Raw genomic sequence first — 16,038 nt, 5'->3', positions numbered from 1 at the left:
CTAAGTATTCCACGTGTAATATCCTTGAAGGGAATACTATTAGTTTCCCTTAAAGAATTTCCAAAATGTATTGAGCGAACACTTTGGCTGGTTCTTCAATAAGATTTGAGAAAAAAGAATATAACAATTTTTTTTCTGATATGACGAAGCAGTGGATATCATACGATTTGGGGTTGTAAACATATTATAAACCGTCCTATATAAGCATTGATTTGCACAATTGATATATAAGAGTGGGCCCCCATCAAGTCATAACATTGTAAATCTATTTCAGGCTCTCGTTGATGGCATCTTTGGAAGACTGTTTTGCAGCTGGGCTCTATTCCTACCTTATGCAGTTTGACTGGAGCAAATTTGATGAGCGATGATTATTACCACAGCTGTACATTTTTATTGGGTCTTTGCAGTTTCAGGGGTGCCTGCATGTTTGATTGGAAAGTGTTGTGCTTGTAGTTCGTCTTACATGGGAAAAGCTGTGTGTGGTGCATTAAGTACTGATGTGGTCTGGTCATGCCTCAGCACACAAGTCGCCATAGTTGTATGGGCTGTGGTTATAGGGTATGTGACAGCACTTGTTATTCTACAAGGTATCGGGACTATGAGTGCTCACATGGTTGGCAGACGTCCTATTGTCATGGCCATTGGAATCATGCGATTTTGCGGCTGTGGTGTTTTCCACGTTATTATGGATTTGCTGTATTTGCCGTTTAATCCACCATCTTCAGAATAATCTGCAGAGTTCAACAAAAAAACCTGCTGTAGAAAGTTGAAGAACCTACACCCTTGCTTGACAATGACAGTGGCTGGCATATGCGTGCTCCAGAGAGACACACTATGCCTCTTTCTTACTAATAGTGCAACCTGCAAGCGAAACTGGCATACGCATATTTCTGCCGCCTCTTCTCCAGGCTAGCGGGAACCTACTGGGCGTGTGCCCAGGCTGGCTCTTAGTCAAAGAAGATCCAATGCCAAGCCACCATCTTACTAAACGCCATGCTTAAATGAAAAAGCATAATTTCAGTTTTTACCTGTCGTGAAGAGCAAGTGCAAGCAAATAGCCTTGCGGACAGATGCTCGCTGTGCTCCAACTGTGTGGCGAGGCCTATAGCCGCATAACAAGCCATGGTACGATGAACGCCCCTTTATGCACTTCTGTTTGCAGCTCATCAGTTATTCCCACAAATGCTAATTCCAGAAGTCAATACATTGGTAAAGAAAAGTGAAAGGATACTTACTATGCAATAAGCCACCATGGCTCCTTGAACGAATCCGGCAAGCACATCAGAGGGGTGGTGCTTGTGGTCGGACACACGGGACAGCCCTGTGTAAAACGCCAGCATAAGCAGGGTAAACTGCAGAAGAGGGCGTAGTAGGCGGGCACCTCTCCAGGTAAATCTGGCCTGCAGATACAGCTGTGGATAGAGAAGGTAAGATACATTAATAGAGATACCTGGTCACTGCTTGTTCACATTTTATTGTGGAGAAGGCAGTACTTTCACAATTAATTTTCTTAAAAATGCAAGCGTTCCATTTCATGAACCATACATTTTCACATTAGTAGTACAAAACCGCAGTGATGACTTTAAAAAAGATAGGTTGCAGTGACACCACAGAGGAAAGGAGAGGGCGAAGGATTGACACCTGCCACTCAAGAGAAACGATAAATCCCAGCTCAGGAATTGAAGGCTCGTGAATGACGTCAAACGCGCATTGTCCACTAGCAGTTATCACTTTCTTGCTTCCGCTGTAACGGCGGCACCGCCCTCTCTCGCTAGATTCCTGTGGGAACCGGAGAGGCAGACTGGAAGGGGCAGCAGGAAGAATGAAGGCTTCTGCCCACAAATCAAAGCCTGCCGAAGGAAGGCAGCCCGGGAGCGCGCATGGGTGTGACCGTGCACTCCGAGCAGACAACTACCTTCCTGAGGGCGAGGAAGGAAGCGGGCAGGTCCGGACAGGCTGGGACGTGGCTATAGGTCAGACATTCCTTCCTCTCCCTGCTGCCGCTGTGGATAGCAGGCTTTGCTCATGGGAATGGCAGAATGTCTCAAAAAGAAAAGTCGGATCGCATTCAGAGTTCTTTACAATGAACCGCACCTGTCAAATGGCCTTTTTATGTACAGTAACCCCAAGCTATCAGCCTTATAAGCACAAGTTTCCCCTATTCACAGCACAGGGATTAACTACTCTTCTGATGACGTGGGAGTGAGCAGCCGGACATGAGGCCTGAAATAAGAAACACAATGGAAGAAGAAACACACATCTTTCCATCTGGAACCCTCGCACACATTACATTTTGTAAAACCACTCATTAAAAGTAACGTCCATGCGCCCTTCTTTTAAAGCCCTTGACAGATTTAAAAGTGTTTTAAGAGCCCATGACTGTCCATAGCCGGCTTTTTGGACCCTAGTCCAAGATCCGCAGCTACGCTTAAACAAAATGGCCTCAGTGGGGCAGGTTCATCCGGGGCATCACAGCCACTGTGACTTTACAGCAGCACATTGTAAGAGGGTATTTCATGGTGTGCGCAAACTATGTTATCACGTGTATTCACGCTTGATGTTACGGTGCTGGTTCATCTAAGCTGAGGAACCACAGACATAAAGTCTACCCAGTATTGGAGATGGTGGTGGCCAAAAACCCAGGTATATATATTTTCAAACCCATTTTTTACTTGCTAGAGTTCTGAAGTACAAGTTCCAAGGTGTTCAAGTATGTTAGCAATGTCAATATAGAAATGCCATTGTTTACATCATTCAGTAATCTTCTTTATAGCACCCCCTCTCCGAAAAAATGCTGTGGTCAGCGCAGGAAGTGGCAGTTTGTCTACTTCAGCATGTTATGCAATTTATAGACATCGTCCCATTGTGAGATCAAATAGACCCCAGGGAATCTCAAAGTTGTGCACATACTGTGGCCGAGGGTAGATTTCTGATAGTACAGTCTTCAATATCACAAGCACACAGAAGGTCCCATTCCAAAAGAAACAGTCTCCTTTGCAAATATATATATGTATAAATATATACACATATACACCATTTTCCTTGAAAAAGCATCACTTAGATGTGAGAGATGACTCTTTGAATTGGGGATTTGACTACTTTGTTGGGATTGTGTATATACCAAATTATCAAGCACCAGGTCCAATCACAACTCAAAAGAGATAGAATATGTCGACCAGTCAGAAGGAGGTATACATTATGAAAACCCCCACGGTGGACAGTGTAGGAGGTGGTTGGTCGGTTCGCTAGCATCCTCTGAGAGGTAAGAGTGAGGGTGTTTCTATGCATTGAGACTCAGAGCTGGAAGAATGGCTCTTCTTTAAAGGTGGACCCTGGGATTGCATGAGCCACAGGTATGCAACATGCAAAGGACACACATATGTCTGAGTAGATCGACTCTTCACCTGACTTTTGATGGGGGGCTATATGAAGCGGTGCAGGTCCAATCACTGTGAGTAAATTATGGCCTCATCCCAAGGAGGGTGCAGGTGTGCTATAATGTTTTTTGCATTGTCATCTAGAAAGTCAGGTTGGTAGTCTGAACCTGTGCATTGTGACACCCCTAACTGCCCAGGGTCATATTTTCTGCAGGAAACACAATTGTATCCCACTTTCTCGGACGATTTACAAAACGCAGTTATTGTGCCCACTTAATGTAATGTAATATAAAGGCAATTGTTGTTATATTCTTCTACAATTGCAGGGCTGTAAGCATAGGTTTTACTAAATCCCAACTCAATGCGCACATTTGATCAGTCTCAGAAGAATTCAGCAGACATATTTGCTGGCAGATTTATCTTACTAGCTTTATAATGCGTTGTGGTTGTAAAGATTTGTGATTTTCATGTCCTCATAATCAGCATTGATGGTGATTTATCATGGGCAAAGCCAACCAACTGTAGCTTAAGTATTGTTATGAATTGAGTGGATTGTCCTCTCTGACCTCTAGTGCTTCTACAAGGGCTGCAATCAACCTACTACTTTTTGCCAAAGGCTTAAGTGGTGTTATCCTGTACTTCAGTATTTCCTGGTGTTTTCTGGTTCTCCTCGACTTCCACTCTGGACTTCAAGGGTTTTCTGTTATTTGTTTAGCGTTTTCCTTACTCTTCTTCAGCAAAAAAAGAATCTGAAGATGGTGACCATACACTGGGGCATTGTCAGCTTACGTACACCTGATGTCATGTGGGGATGACTAAGTCCACCTTAGTGGTTGACGCCCAAAAGAAAAAAAATAGGGACAGCCAAACCCAACCACTAGATGGTGGGATAATACACACCATGGGACTCTACAAAAGATATCCCTTGTGTAGTCCCTCAACAGAGGCGAAAGCTTACACCCAATGTCCAATAGAAGAAGGTGATACTAAAATATTTAAAAGGGCTAATTCAAGTAGAGATTAACAATGTCTCGAGCCAGTGGCTGGAGGTTCCTGAGTCAACGTAGCCAATCTCTGAAGAACTGTACCAAAGCCTTTTACAGCTTTTATAAAACACAACATTTGCTAAGAATTCTGCAGGCCCCGTTATGGGTCAAACCTAACAATAGTCACAATGATCTATGGAACTAGAAGTATTCTTAAATGATCTGCTTGGCAATGACTCCTGTGATTTATAGATTATTAGAGCTTTTCAAAGACATTATACACATTCTGCATTTTGTGATATAATATAGAATGGTATTAAAAAGATAAGCTGATCAGATAGATTGCAAAGATAGCAGACAGGCGACCAGGGTGCCCAGTTCCTATCTAAACTGCATAAACCTTAATAGCAGGTGCCTCATGTCACGCACTCATTTTTTTAAGTTAAGCACTAGATATAAAAAACCTGTTCCTCTGGAACGACATCTGTGAAGTCTAACATTTACCGTCTGTAGTTTGTTCTACAATTCATTCACGTTTGATGCTGAGCAAGCTCTGTGGTCCAATTTGACTGGGATTTCAGTAAAGAGCTAGTCTGACATCGGATTTGTGGCGGGGCATGGAGGTTTACTTCCGGGTTCTGCCCGTCCCCGAGTTTGTTTACATGAGCTCCGAGTTGAGGCCGGTGATAAGGCTGCAGGCCCGGCTGGCCTGGAGGCCTCCACCCAGAACAATTGAGATCGCAATCAGCCCAGCGTGGCACGTAACTAATCTGGTCTGCTGGAGAATGCCAAAGCAAGTTACAATCGCGCTGATCCCTTTTCATGTGAGAGGAAATTGTGTTAGCAGATGGTTAATGACTACAGGGCCAGAGGCAGACAGGGGAGCCAGCAACGATCAACTGACGACTTTTTAATTAACAGTGTTAAACAGGCAGATTTTTCATTAATGATGTAGGAACACGAGTAGCATCACGCCCAAGGAGAGAGATTGTGTGTGTGCGTGTGTGCGTGTGTGTGTGTGTGTGTGTGTGTGTGTGTGTGTGTGTGTGTGTGCGCGTGATGGGGGCTGTATAGTGGGATGCTGGGGAGATGGAGGCGGGGCAGTGCTCAGCAGAAACTAGGAATTTTTATGAGAAATACAGGTAACACGCAGGCAGGATAGAAGAGGATAGACCGTCACATCGTGTCCTTGCACAGCAGGTCAGGTCACCGTATTGTGTGCACAGCAGACCAGGTCGCCATCACCTTATCCTGTGTACAACAGACCAGGTCACCATATCCTGTGCAGAGCAGACCAGGTGACCGTACAGCAGACAATGTCACCGTATCCTGTGCAGAGCACACCAGGTCAGCATCACCGTATCCTGTGCAGAGCACACCAGGTCAGCATCACCGTATCCTGTGCACAGCAGACCAGGTCAGCATCACCATAGCCTGTGCACAGCAGACCAGGTCAGCATCACCATAGCCTGTGCACAGCAGACCAGGTCAGCATCACCATATCCTGTGCACAGCAGACCAGGTCAGCATCACCGTATCCTGTGCACAGCAGACCAGGTCAGCATCACCATAGCCTGTGCACAGCAGACCAGGTCAGCATCACCATAGCCTGTGCACAGCAGACCAGGTCAGCATCACCATATCCTGTGCACAGCAGACCAGGTCAGCATCACCATAGCCTGTGCACAGCAGACCAGGTCAGCATCACCATATCCTGTGCACAGCAGACCAGGTCAGCATCACCATATCCTGTGCACAGCAGACCAGGTCAGCATCACCATAGCCTGTGCACAGCAGACCAGGTCAGCATCACCATAGCCTGTGCACAGCAGACCAGGTCAGCATCACCATAGCCTGTGCACAGCAGACCAGGTCAGCATCACCATAGCCTGTGCACAGCAGACCAGGTCAGCATCACCATATCCTGTGCACAGCAGACCAGGTCAGCATCACCATATCCTGTGCACAGCAGACCAGGTCAGCATCACCATATCCTGTGCACAGCAGACCAGGTCAGCATCACCATAGCCTGTGCACAGCAGACCAGGTCAGCATCACCATAGCCTGTGCACAGCAGACCAGGTCAGCATCACCATAGCCTGTGCACAGCAGACCAGGTCACCATATCCTGTTAACAGCAGACTAGGTCACCGTATCCTGTGCACAGCAGACCAGGTCTCTGTATCCCGTGCACCACAGACCAGGTGATCATCACCATATCCTGTGCACAGCAGACCAGGTCACAATATCCTGTGCAGACCAGGTCACCATATTCTGTGCACAGGTCAACATATTGCAGTAGTAGGACTGCAGTAGCACAGGTGCACTCTCAAAGTGCATCGGTTCCTCTCTGCCGCCTGCAGGCATGAGCTGTGGTGGAGGGCGGCCCTGGAGTCTGAGACTCAATGCCCCCGGGAGGGTCATCCTAGGGCATGCGAAGTTTCAAAGCACGCGGGGGCTGGGGTTCCCTTCTACACAGCCTGACTGTACAGCTGCAGCCTTCCTTCTAGCTCTGTGCCTCAGGGGGAGGTCCCTGCTAGGCAACCCCTCACCTCGTATTTGGTCTGCACGTTCTAATTCTAAGAAAGGCATCACTCTATTTTATGTTCTCTCATGGAAGCATGCAGTTTCTGGCAGTGACTCCATGGTTTTCTTGCACCCGTTCATATCAGAGAATGCCCCCATTTCAAAGCAGTGATGTCTCACGGCAAGTGTTTTTCTGGAAGGGTTCTTGCAGCTTTTCCTCTTATATTGAAGTGTGAGGCCCAAAAAAGCATTGTATAATTTTTTCTGGTTTCACACTTTATTCCACGAAGGTATTAGTTTTCTCAAAAGCATTTTGGCCTTGAAATTTGTGTTATTGATCTCGCAGACCCTGGAGATTTGCTAATTGTCACTGGTAAATACGCACCGTTGTGTTTCAGAGGTTCGAAGGAAAAGCTGAAACTAACAAGCTAAGTAGTGTCACTTTTTAAACATGAGGTTGCCACTAAAAGTGCAAGAAATATAGGAAAATGTTGGGAACCACAAAGCCCTTTTACATAGTGTCTGCATCCTTAGTTCATACTGCTGCTCTCTGTTGCAGGAGGAAGGTACTTTAATTGGATTATAATGGATAGGCGTTTAATCTCGATGGAAGTCCAGCGATTGAAGAAGTTGTTAAAATACAAAGAAGAAAAAGGAATTTTAATTTTACCTTGTTGCATTCAAAACTGAAATTGCCAAACTACAAAAAAGGTGCGATGACCAAAGCTTTTTTATCTTGCCGGTGCCACGACAAATCTACTAACACTAAAAAACGTTTCACTCGTGGCCAACCAACATCATTTTAAGGAACGTGTACATTTAGTTCTCTTTTCAAAGGTGAGTGTGGTTCTCAGCCTCACACAATATAAGCTTAGGTAACATCAGTCAACCATATCAGCGTTCGTTGTCCAAACATGTTTTTCGTTTTTATTTAGCGTTCCAAGAAGCTTTTCTTGCTTAGACCCACAGAAGCAAAAGGCCTGTGGGGTTTAGTTTAAGGTTTGCACTCCTCACCTGCTGTTTGTGTCTTCTTTCCGGAGTTAAAACACTTGATAAAAAAGCTCTGAGGGCATGAGGGAGATCACAAGAAGAAACCTGCATAAAAAGGCTGCCTAGTTTGACCACACAGAATCACTTGCAGTTTTCAATTCTCCATTTAAGATGTTGTCTTCGATGTTTTAGTATTCTCATGACGAAGACATATTATAATGATAAAATTGTGTTACCAGTTTCTATATATGCGGTAACTAATTTGAGGTACTCAGTCTGCCCAATTCAGCCATTGGCTACCTTCTTTGTAACTGACAGCATTCTTTGTTTTCACAAGGAGAACATCAAAGTTGTTCTCTTAAGTGCAAGGGAGCACTTTGGCAATGTGTGATTTTGAGTACATAGGATATTTTTTACTTGCAGCTAGGTTGCTTTTTTACATATACATATGGGCAGGGGTGTGGCAACTACCCCTCCAATAAAGTTTTACAAAAACCATTACAAAATAAAATATGCATCAGCAAAGCCAAAAGGTTGGCAGCTAACGCCAGGTTTATTGGTCTTGCCAATGCTTGTTTTACGTTCTCCCTAATAAATTACCCAATCACTCTGGAGAAAATATGTGGAGCTGATGGCAAAGGTTAATTCAGGAAGGTGGCCGTGCCTCTAACAGGATATAAATAGACCCCATTACTGACCTGGCTAAAAGACTAGATGGAACAAGATGTCCCACACACAAGAATTTACAGCTGTGGTTTCAAATCAAAGTTAGAGGTCAAATTTCTCTGATTCATGAATCTATGTTTGAACTCGACCAAATTAACTCAGACTGCATTTTTATATATATTACTGGACATTGCCAGTTAGTAAGTTTATTGTTACCCTCATTTTAGGAAAGAAATCCCCCCCAGCAATTTATGGTCCTTGGGTGAGGAACGGCTAAGCAGCTATCTAGGGAGCGCACAGCAAGGGGGAGGTACAGATGTGTGATGCTAGCATCAAAGGAGATGCCCATACTGGAGGTGGTTAGCAGGGAGACCACCCCACCCTAGACCAAGGACACCGCTTCCAGTCCTGAACATTTTGCCTACAAATTATTGATTTCAGGTGTCAGTCTAATTAGTATAATGGATGCAAAAAATATTTCAACTCCAAGAATGGAGACTGGACTGGAAATAGTTTCTGTAATTATCTAGCCCTACTGGAGGGGGAGAGACATGAGGTCAGAATATCCCAACCTAAGGTGGCAAAAATGCCTTGCACTATGCCCGGCTACTGCATCTTATGCCCTGACCTCTGAAAAATGGCCACCTGAACCTCCACAAACATAACATTTTAGATCTGCAGTGTTGTTGGTAATGCCATGTTGTTGGATGCTGATTATGGTGATCAGACTTTAAGTTTACTTTGAGTAGACAACATGTGCAACGCACCCAGCAACTTTGCGCATGTTCACTAGGTCAGTGCTCCCAGCAACCACTTCCTGTACTTGACTACATCTGTTCTCCATTTTCATATCTGTTGGCACTTACAGAAAAATTGCAGCTCCAATTTCTTAAGTTCTTGTCCCGTCCCATGTGACCATCACAATCACGTCGGCAACCGTTCCCAGCAAAAGAGCAAACTGTCTCCGCACTTTAACAGAGCTCTGGGGCATTTACACTTAGCGCAGCAATTTTCTTTCAATTTTAGACGTATAAGTTCCAGTTGTGATTTTTTTGCCATCGCGGAGGAAAATGCAGAGCGCCAACCACAAGGCATTAACTCCAACCAAAACGGCTTAGAGGCGGCCTCAAAGTGCTGGTTGTGGGTGAAGGGCAGACAGGCCTCAGACACTGAACCGTGCCAGTGATAGCAGCGGAGGGGTGGGAACATTCCCGAAGACTGAACAGTAAGCTCACATTCAATCAGACATATTTATTTTATTTTAGGAATCTGATACAGCAGGGCTGGAGCCCCAACGATCACGTGGAGCTACAGAGACGACATTTTCATTGTAGCGGGGGAATCTTAAACACGAGCTGTGGTCCACAGAACAGTATGGGGGCTGGTTGAGAGCTGCTGCTGAAAGCAGAACATGAAAGAAAGCGATGGCGGAAGCTTCCAATCACGGAAGAAAGACTCGAAAGAATTCTGCACCCCCCTACATAATTCACATTTACATTGGGACCCCTATACGACTCAAGGCACAGACAGATGAAGTGATTTGTCTGGAGTTACACAAGGCTGGACGGTGAAATACCGCAGCCAGGCGTAGAGCTCAGGTCCGGCGAATCCAAACCCAGCTGTTGAGCCCTACACTGTGCTAAAGAAGGCAGGATGAAACATGCCTTTAATTACAATGTATCACAAGTACCCCATGTAGAATCTGCGGAATTGCACACTCTTGTATTTGGCTGAGATATATATCTCAATCCTTTCAAAGAGGGGGAAGGGTGGGTCGTTTGCACTTTTTTAAGTTTCGTTCAGCATGTCATTTTGCAGGTGTGACTAATGTGAAAGGCATCCTTTTGATAGCACTTCTCGGAAACCAGCAATTTCCCACGCAGATCTGAAGGGCCTGTTTGCATAAAAATATATCCACTCCATATAACAAGTGTCCCACGTGATTGCAGTATGGAACGGATGTTTGGGTCGAAATTTGGAGAAAAAACCATACCTACATGTCCTTGTTAGATAAAATGTTCGCTAAATGTTGTGACATGTAGCCGATTTACTAAAAGTACAGCGGACATTATTGAACATTCTCATATTTTATGTGAAAGTCCCCGTTCACTTGAACCTTAAATGGTCCACGACTATAGAAGTAGAAACCGGTTTGCTTAGACTGTGGTCTTCTCTGGACTGGTCCGAATTTTATGCTCTATTATATATCCTTGGCATAGTTTCTGCAAATGAAAAAGCCTATCTCACAGCAGAAGTGCACAGAGTGAACTCTACCTTTTTCCAGGATGGGAGAAATCGTATATTAGAGTTGGTTGGACCAATGCAACTTGTAAAACAAAAATTGTTGAAGCCAATAGGTCTGAATGTAGTCGAGCATATGTCGCATTACCATATAAGATGGCAGACACATGAGAGTGAGACAGCAGGAGGGGGCAAAGATGGCTAAAGTTGTAAAGTAGTCCCTCATACAGTTCAATGAAAGTATTTGAGTGGATCAGAAGGATACACCCAAGCAGCCAATAGCACTGGTTGAGAGATGAATACTCCAGTGAGGTGAGCCAAGATGTAATTGACAAGGTCTCAAGCCCGTGGTTGTGAGAGGCTGGTAAAAGAAGGGCAATGGTTCAAAGCCGTGGATCCAATGCACATTTTACGTATACTGTAAGCAATAGGCCTGTTTGATAGCTGCATTGTCAAAACACAGACAGAAAACAGCCACATTTTGTTTGAGGCACTGTCCCTAGTAATATGATGTCCACTCAATACGCCGCTGTGTTTATAGCAAGATCAGGGAGCACTGTGGTCACATTTTCAAAGAACTGAGACTCCTAAATGATTCCACTGCCACCGATGACAGTGCCACAGCATGCCTGCCCATCAGCTCTTTGCTGTAACCTGTGAAAGGGGTTGTTAGACTGAAAGTCCCCGTATCTATGCTCCACTGGAGACTAGTGACTCCAAAAACCACAAAAAGGTTTGCCATTGGCTGACTTAGACCTCAGCTGTATCCAGTGTTGGATAATGTATCTTGGTTCCCATTGTCCTAGGAAACTTTATTAAAAGGTGAGGCATATGCTATGACAGAGAAGCATATATGTTATGATGTTGAGGATGGCAGATTAGCAATTATCCTGTTTACTTTCTCTCATCGAAGGCAGCAGAGGTTATTTGAAGTAATATCTGGTGGGGCTGCAAAACTTCATGCAATTGCTCTCGCGGAGATCGGAAAACACCTAAAATACGACCCTGTCCCTGGGTTCTGAAGACCCACTGCTTAATTTGTGATCGTTTTCCTACCCAATCAAGACTAGAAAGGGTGGACAAGCTGATCGTGTTGGGCCGGTGGTGTAATGGGAAGGTAAGAGAGGATGGTAAGAGAGGATGAAGGCAGTGGATTTCATACCCATGTACAGGTCTCACAGACAAAGGTGATGATCATCCTTGCACATGTGCACATTATAGGCCCAAGGCTCTTAAACTATCCTTAGTCTGTGGAAGCATGATCAGTCCCTGTAGAGGTGTTTCTCTGCAGCTCTGGATCCAGCCAAATACTAGTTCTAGCATGTGCCTGAATGGTGGAACCAGAGGCGCGGTGAGGAACCAGGGTAGAAATGATTGCGGACATACCCCAAATCACTGAATGGAGGTCCTCTATGGCCACATTGATGCGGTATTGTCACTTGGAAGGCCAGTGATGCCGCTCAAACAGCATTCAATTACAGACTAACACACAGTGCCTTAGTGCGTATACTGTAGTCTGCGGTGTAAAATGGAGGAAGAAAAAACACGTGGTACTTTTCAACAACACCGCTATGGAACAAATAATTCATTTGTGTAATTGCAATATTTCATAAAGGTACTCTTTTGATTTGCATCGTCTTCATCACAAAGCCATATCTCCTCAATATCATAGATCTAAGAATGATTGCCCTGTGTCGCAATTGTTTTAAACATTTTTTTTATTAGGGTATTATTTAACTTAGATGATTACCAAGCAAAGGGTGTATAAAAAGAAATTTTATGTCATAAATATTTTAAATAATTTTTTATAAGGGTGTCATTTAACTAAAATGATCACCGTGCAAAGGGCGTTTGAAAAGACGTTTGCAGGCGAAGCGAGCTCAGACGAACCGCCCTTCTACTGAGCGCTGCCGCAGCAGCTGCATGTTTGAATATATCTACAAGTTTGCATGGTTTCCTGAAACCTTACATAAAAGTCTATCGGGGCAGAAAAAGCATTTGATCTAGTGCAGTTTCTTTAACTCTTTCACTCATGGGCAATAGATTTACAAGCATCATTAGTAAAACTTTATAATAACATTATTGCTGTAGGTTTAGCAAATCATCTGTTATGGACGTGAATTCTGTGAAACCTCACAAAATCAGCTATGGCATGATGAATGGTTTAACTCCCCAAGGGATCGTTAACCTTGATGTTTTAATTAAAGCTGCCGCCTCAAAGAATCTATAAATAGAAAACCTTTATTTGCTCATTGGGGACAGCCCTTGTAGGAAAGGGAAGTAGTGTTTTTAGTTAATTAACAGCACACAACCCACATTTAGGTAGTGAAACAGCACAAATGTTATTACTATATTTCCGGCCCGGTAAAGCCACTCTGCAACACTGAAAGTTTGTCAAATGTGTAAAGTTGCTTTGTATATATGCCATTCATAGTCATTGCAACTGAATTTTCATTATAAAATGCCACTATTCGTGTTTCTTTATCTAATCCACAAAACTCCTCTCCCAATTGTTCCCCCATTTTTCTCCAGGAGTACAAGTGGCCTCTTTCCACATTCTCCTTCAATGCTACAGTATGCCTTTCCCCTTTTACAGTGGCTGGGTATTCCTGCGACAGCCTCCATTAACTCTAGTGTGCTCCAAACACCTTCATCAGTTAATGCCCGGGGACTCATTTTAGCTTCTGCATCATTGCCAGATCTCTGCATGCAGCACCTCCATTAATGAGGGGGTTTTCCTTCTACTTTCTCCATTTATTCAATTTACATTAATGCCCGGGTTACTCTTTCCACCTTTTCCCATGATTGGCAGGTTATGTTTTACCGCATTCCTATCACTGTTCAAGTATTCATTCACTCCACCATCTACATTAATACCAGGGTACTCCTTACACATTTGCCATCAACTGCGGAGTACTTCCAGGGGCATAACAGGTCCCTGCGGCACATGAGTTGCCCCACCCTCAGGGGCCTCCCCTTTTCAATCAAATTCTATGAATATCTGTGAGGTATGGGAGTGTCAGGGGCCACTCATTACATTCTGTAGGGGGTCCCATATTTTGGGTTATGCTGCAAGGGTATTCCTTCCAACGTATCCAGAAATTCCACATTTCTCCTCCCTCCTTCTTTATGAGTACAGTGTCATCCTTTTCACCACTATAGCCAAGCCGCTACCTTCCAAAATCACCACTAATGCCAGGCTACTCTTCTTTACCTTCTTCAGTCCTGCTTCTATATGGTATGTTTACTTCGGAATTGCTCGGCGCAGCATCTCCCCCATGTCCTGTTAACATACAAAGGTGTCTGCATTCTGTCTTCACTTTTCCTCCACTCTCATCTCTCCTTATTAATGTAAAGATCCTCTCTACATCTAAGCAGCATCAATCCCCTCCCTTCTCAATGCGAACATGGTAATTTGCAAGATTGATTTACTCTGGGCCACATCTTCACATGGAGATCCCATTGTGGTCTTTGGGGCACGCCAGCAACCCCAGCAATAAATAATTTAAAAAAAATTCAAAATCAGTGATTTACAGACAAATGAGAAGCATTAGTGAAATATGTAAAATACTTACCACCAAATACAGCATGGTGTACATGGAGAAGGATGCATGCCCGGAAAAGAAGGACTTCCTGTGACAAATAGAAGAAACCACAGGTTGTCAACATTTTGCTTTTGGTCCACAGACTATACAGACAAAATACCATGGCAGCATAATATAGCATTTAATTACAAATAAACGGGGGAGAGGTCATTTAGAGAATACCAGTTATTTTCAGTTAAGAATTGGAAATAATTTCTAGAGGTTGAATGTTTGCTGTTTTCCTGGATTTAGCGGTAAAAAATGAATGCACCTCAATTTCCTGTAAAAAATATTGGCTTCAGCATTTTTTCCAAAGTACTATTATCACTTGCCACAAATACAAAATAAGTTAAATGCACTTCAGGCATTATTCTTTACTCCTTCACTCATAGGCAAAATGTTCAATTTAGTGACTGCACTACTGGGCCACGCCTGCTCAGGTGGGTTAACAGTCACAACAGATGCTAAGAGGTGCAGTGTAAGAGGCTAGAGTTAACGCACCTGTTGATGTGCATGGCCAGATGGTGACATGCTCTTATATCCGCAGGATCAAAGAGTGACTGTGTAAACCTGAGCAGGGCTGAGATAGCTTCTGCTATTGTACAAACTGGAAGCTCAAAAGGTATTTAACACTATGGAATCATCAAGGTTCCAAGGGTGGCTTGGGGGGTGGGGCGTTGTGGATGCAGACATTGAAAGGGGGGTTGAAATAATTTGAGTTTGATTAATGAGCTAAAAAGCTCCACATAGTATCACCAAGAGGGCCTGAAACAAAACTTCTGAGTGCATCTGTCAATGTTGACACAGGGAGGTGCTAAGCGTGGAGAACATCACATGGCTGAAAGTCGTGGAGCAACAAACAGGCTGACCCTATGCATAAATGCTGGGTCACAGCAGGAAGATGTGGCCGAGGGTGAAGTTTCATAAAGAACACTTCAGCAGAAATGCAAGCCACAATTGAAAAGGGGGGAGGAGGGAAGTTGCATGTGGAACAATGAGCTATGCTGTCATAGAGGATGTGGAAGAGGAAATCAGCAGGAAGACAAGGACAGGGCTCAAGGTCACAGTGAATCTGGACTTGGGAGCAGAGGTCAAGAGTCACTTAGAAATCACTCCTGAACAGGAGGTGCAGAGGCAGCACAGGGCTGCTACTGATGTGCCAGCGCATGAATCCTCATGAGCGGAAGTCACATTCTAACATGTCCCGCAGTGGCTAACCCTGCCCCCCTCACCGTTACACAGATGTGCAGATGCGCAGCTAAAAACAGCAGGCGCAGAACTGATGAATTGGCAAAATATACGCATTTCTCTTTTCGGGTCTACGCAATGTCTACTGTAACGAAGACAGATGTGCCTCAACAAGACATAAATCAAAGCATGTTCTTTTTACGTAGCTGTAATGCCAGCAAGTGATGTCGCGGAGAAGCACAATACGCAACTGTGAAAATACACCAAGCGGGCGCAGAGTAAAAGGATCACCCTTCAAAAGGGATCTTGGGAAGGAGGTGGTGAACAGCTTTCTAGGTTTAAATAGGTCTGGCTTGCAGATAGGAGTTCTCAATTCTGCAACCTTTACAGCAAAGCTAATTTTCTCAACAATTTAAAGACTGAATGAGCTCCGGGAGTCTTGCAAGAACTATCTTTTAATTGAGATCAGTGACTAAGAGC

The 16,038-nt window shown here is 44.2% G+C and overlaps 1 protein-coding gene across 2 annotated transcripts in view; it reads right to left on the bottom strand.

Moving 5' to 3' along the window:
- The window catches only part of PLPP3 (phospholipid phosphatase 3), an 83,793-nt gene that overhangs the window by 16,487 nt on the left and 51,268 nt on the right, over positions 1–16,038 (bottom strand). For both annotated transcript variants that reach the window (XM_085602516.1, XM_085602515.1), the window contains exons 4-5: positions 14,362–14,419; positions 1,236–1,412 (exon numbers count right to left, since the gene is read on the bottom strand). In XM_085602516.1, coding sequence (XP_085458642.1) covers positions 1,236–1,412; positions 14,362–14,419 — 235 coding nt within the window. The remainder of the gene's footprint in view (positions 1–1,235; positions 1,413–14,361; positions 14,420–16,038) is intronic.

Source organism: Triturus cristatus, chromosome 4_2 (assembly GCF_964204655.1).
Source record: "Triturus cristatus chromosome 4_2, aTriCri1.1, whole genome shotgun sequence".
NCBI classification, from domain to species: Eukaryota; Metazoa; Chordata; class Amphibia; order Caudata; family Salamandridae; genus Triturus; species Triturus cristatus.
Note: the sequence above shows the minus strand (reverse complement) of the source record. Positions and strands in the feature narration are given on the sequence as shown.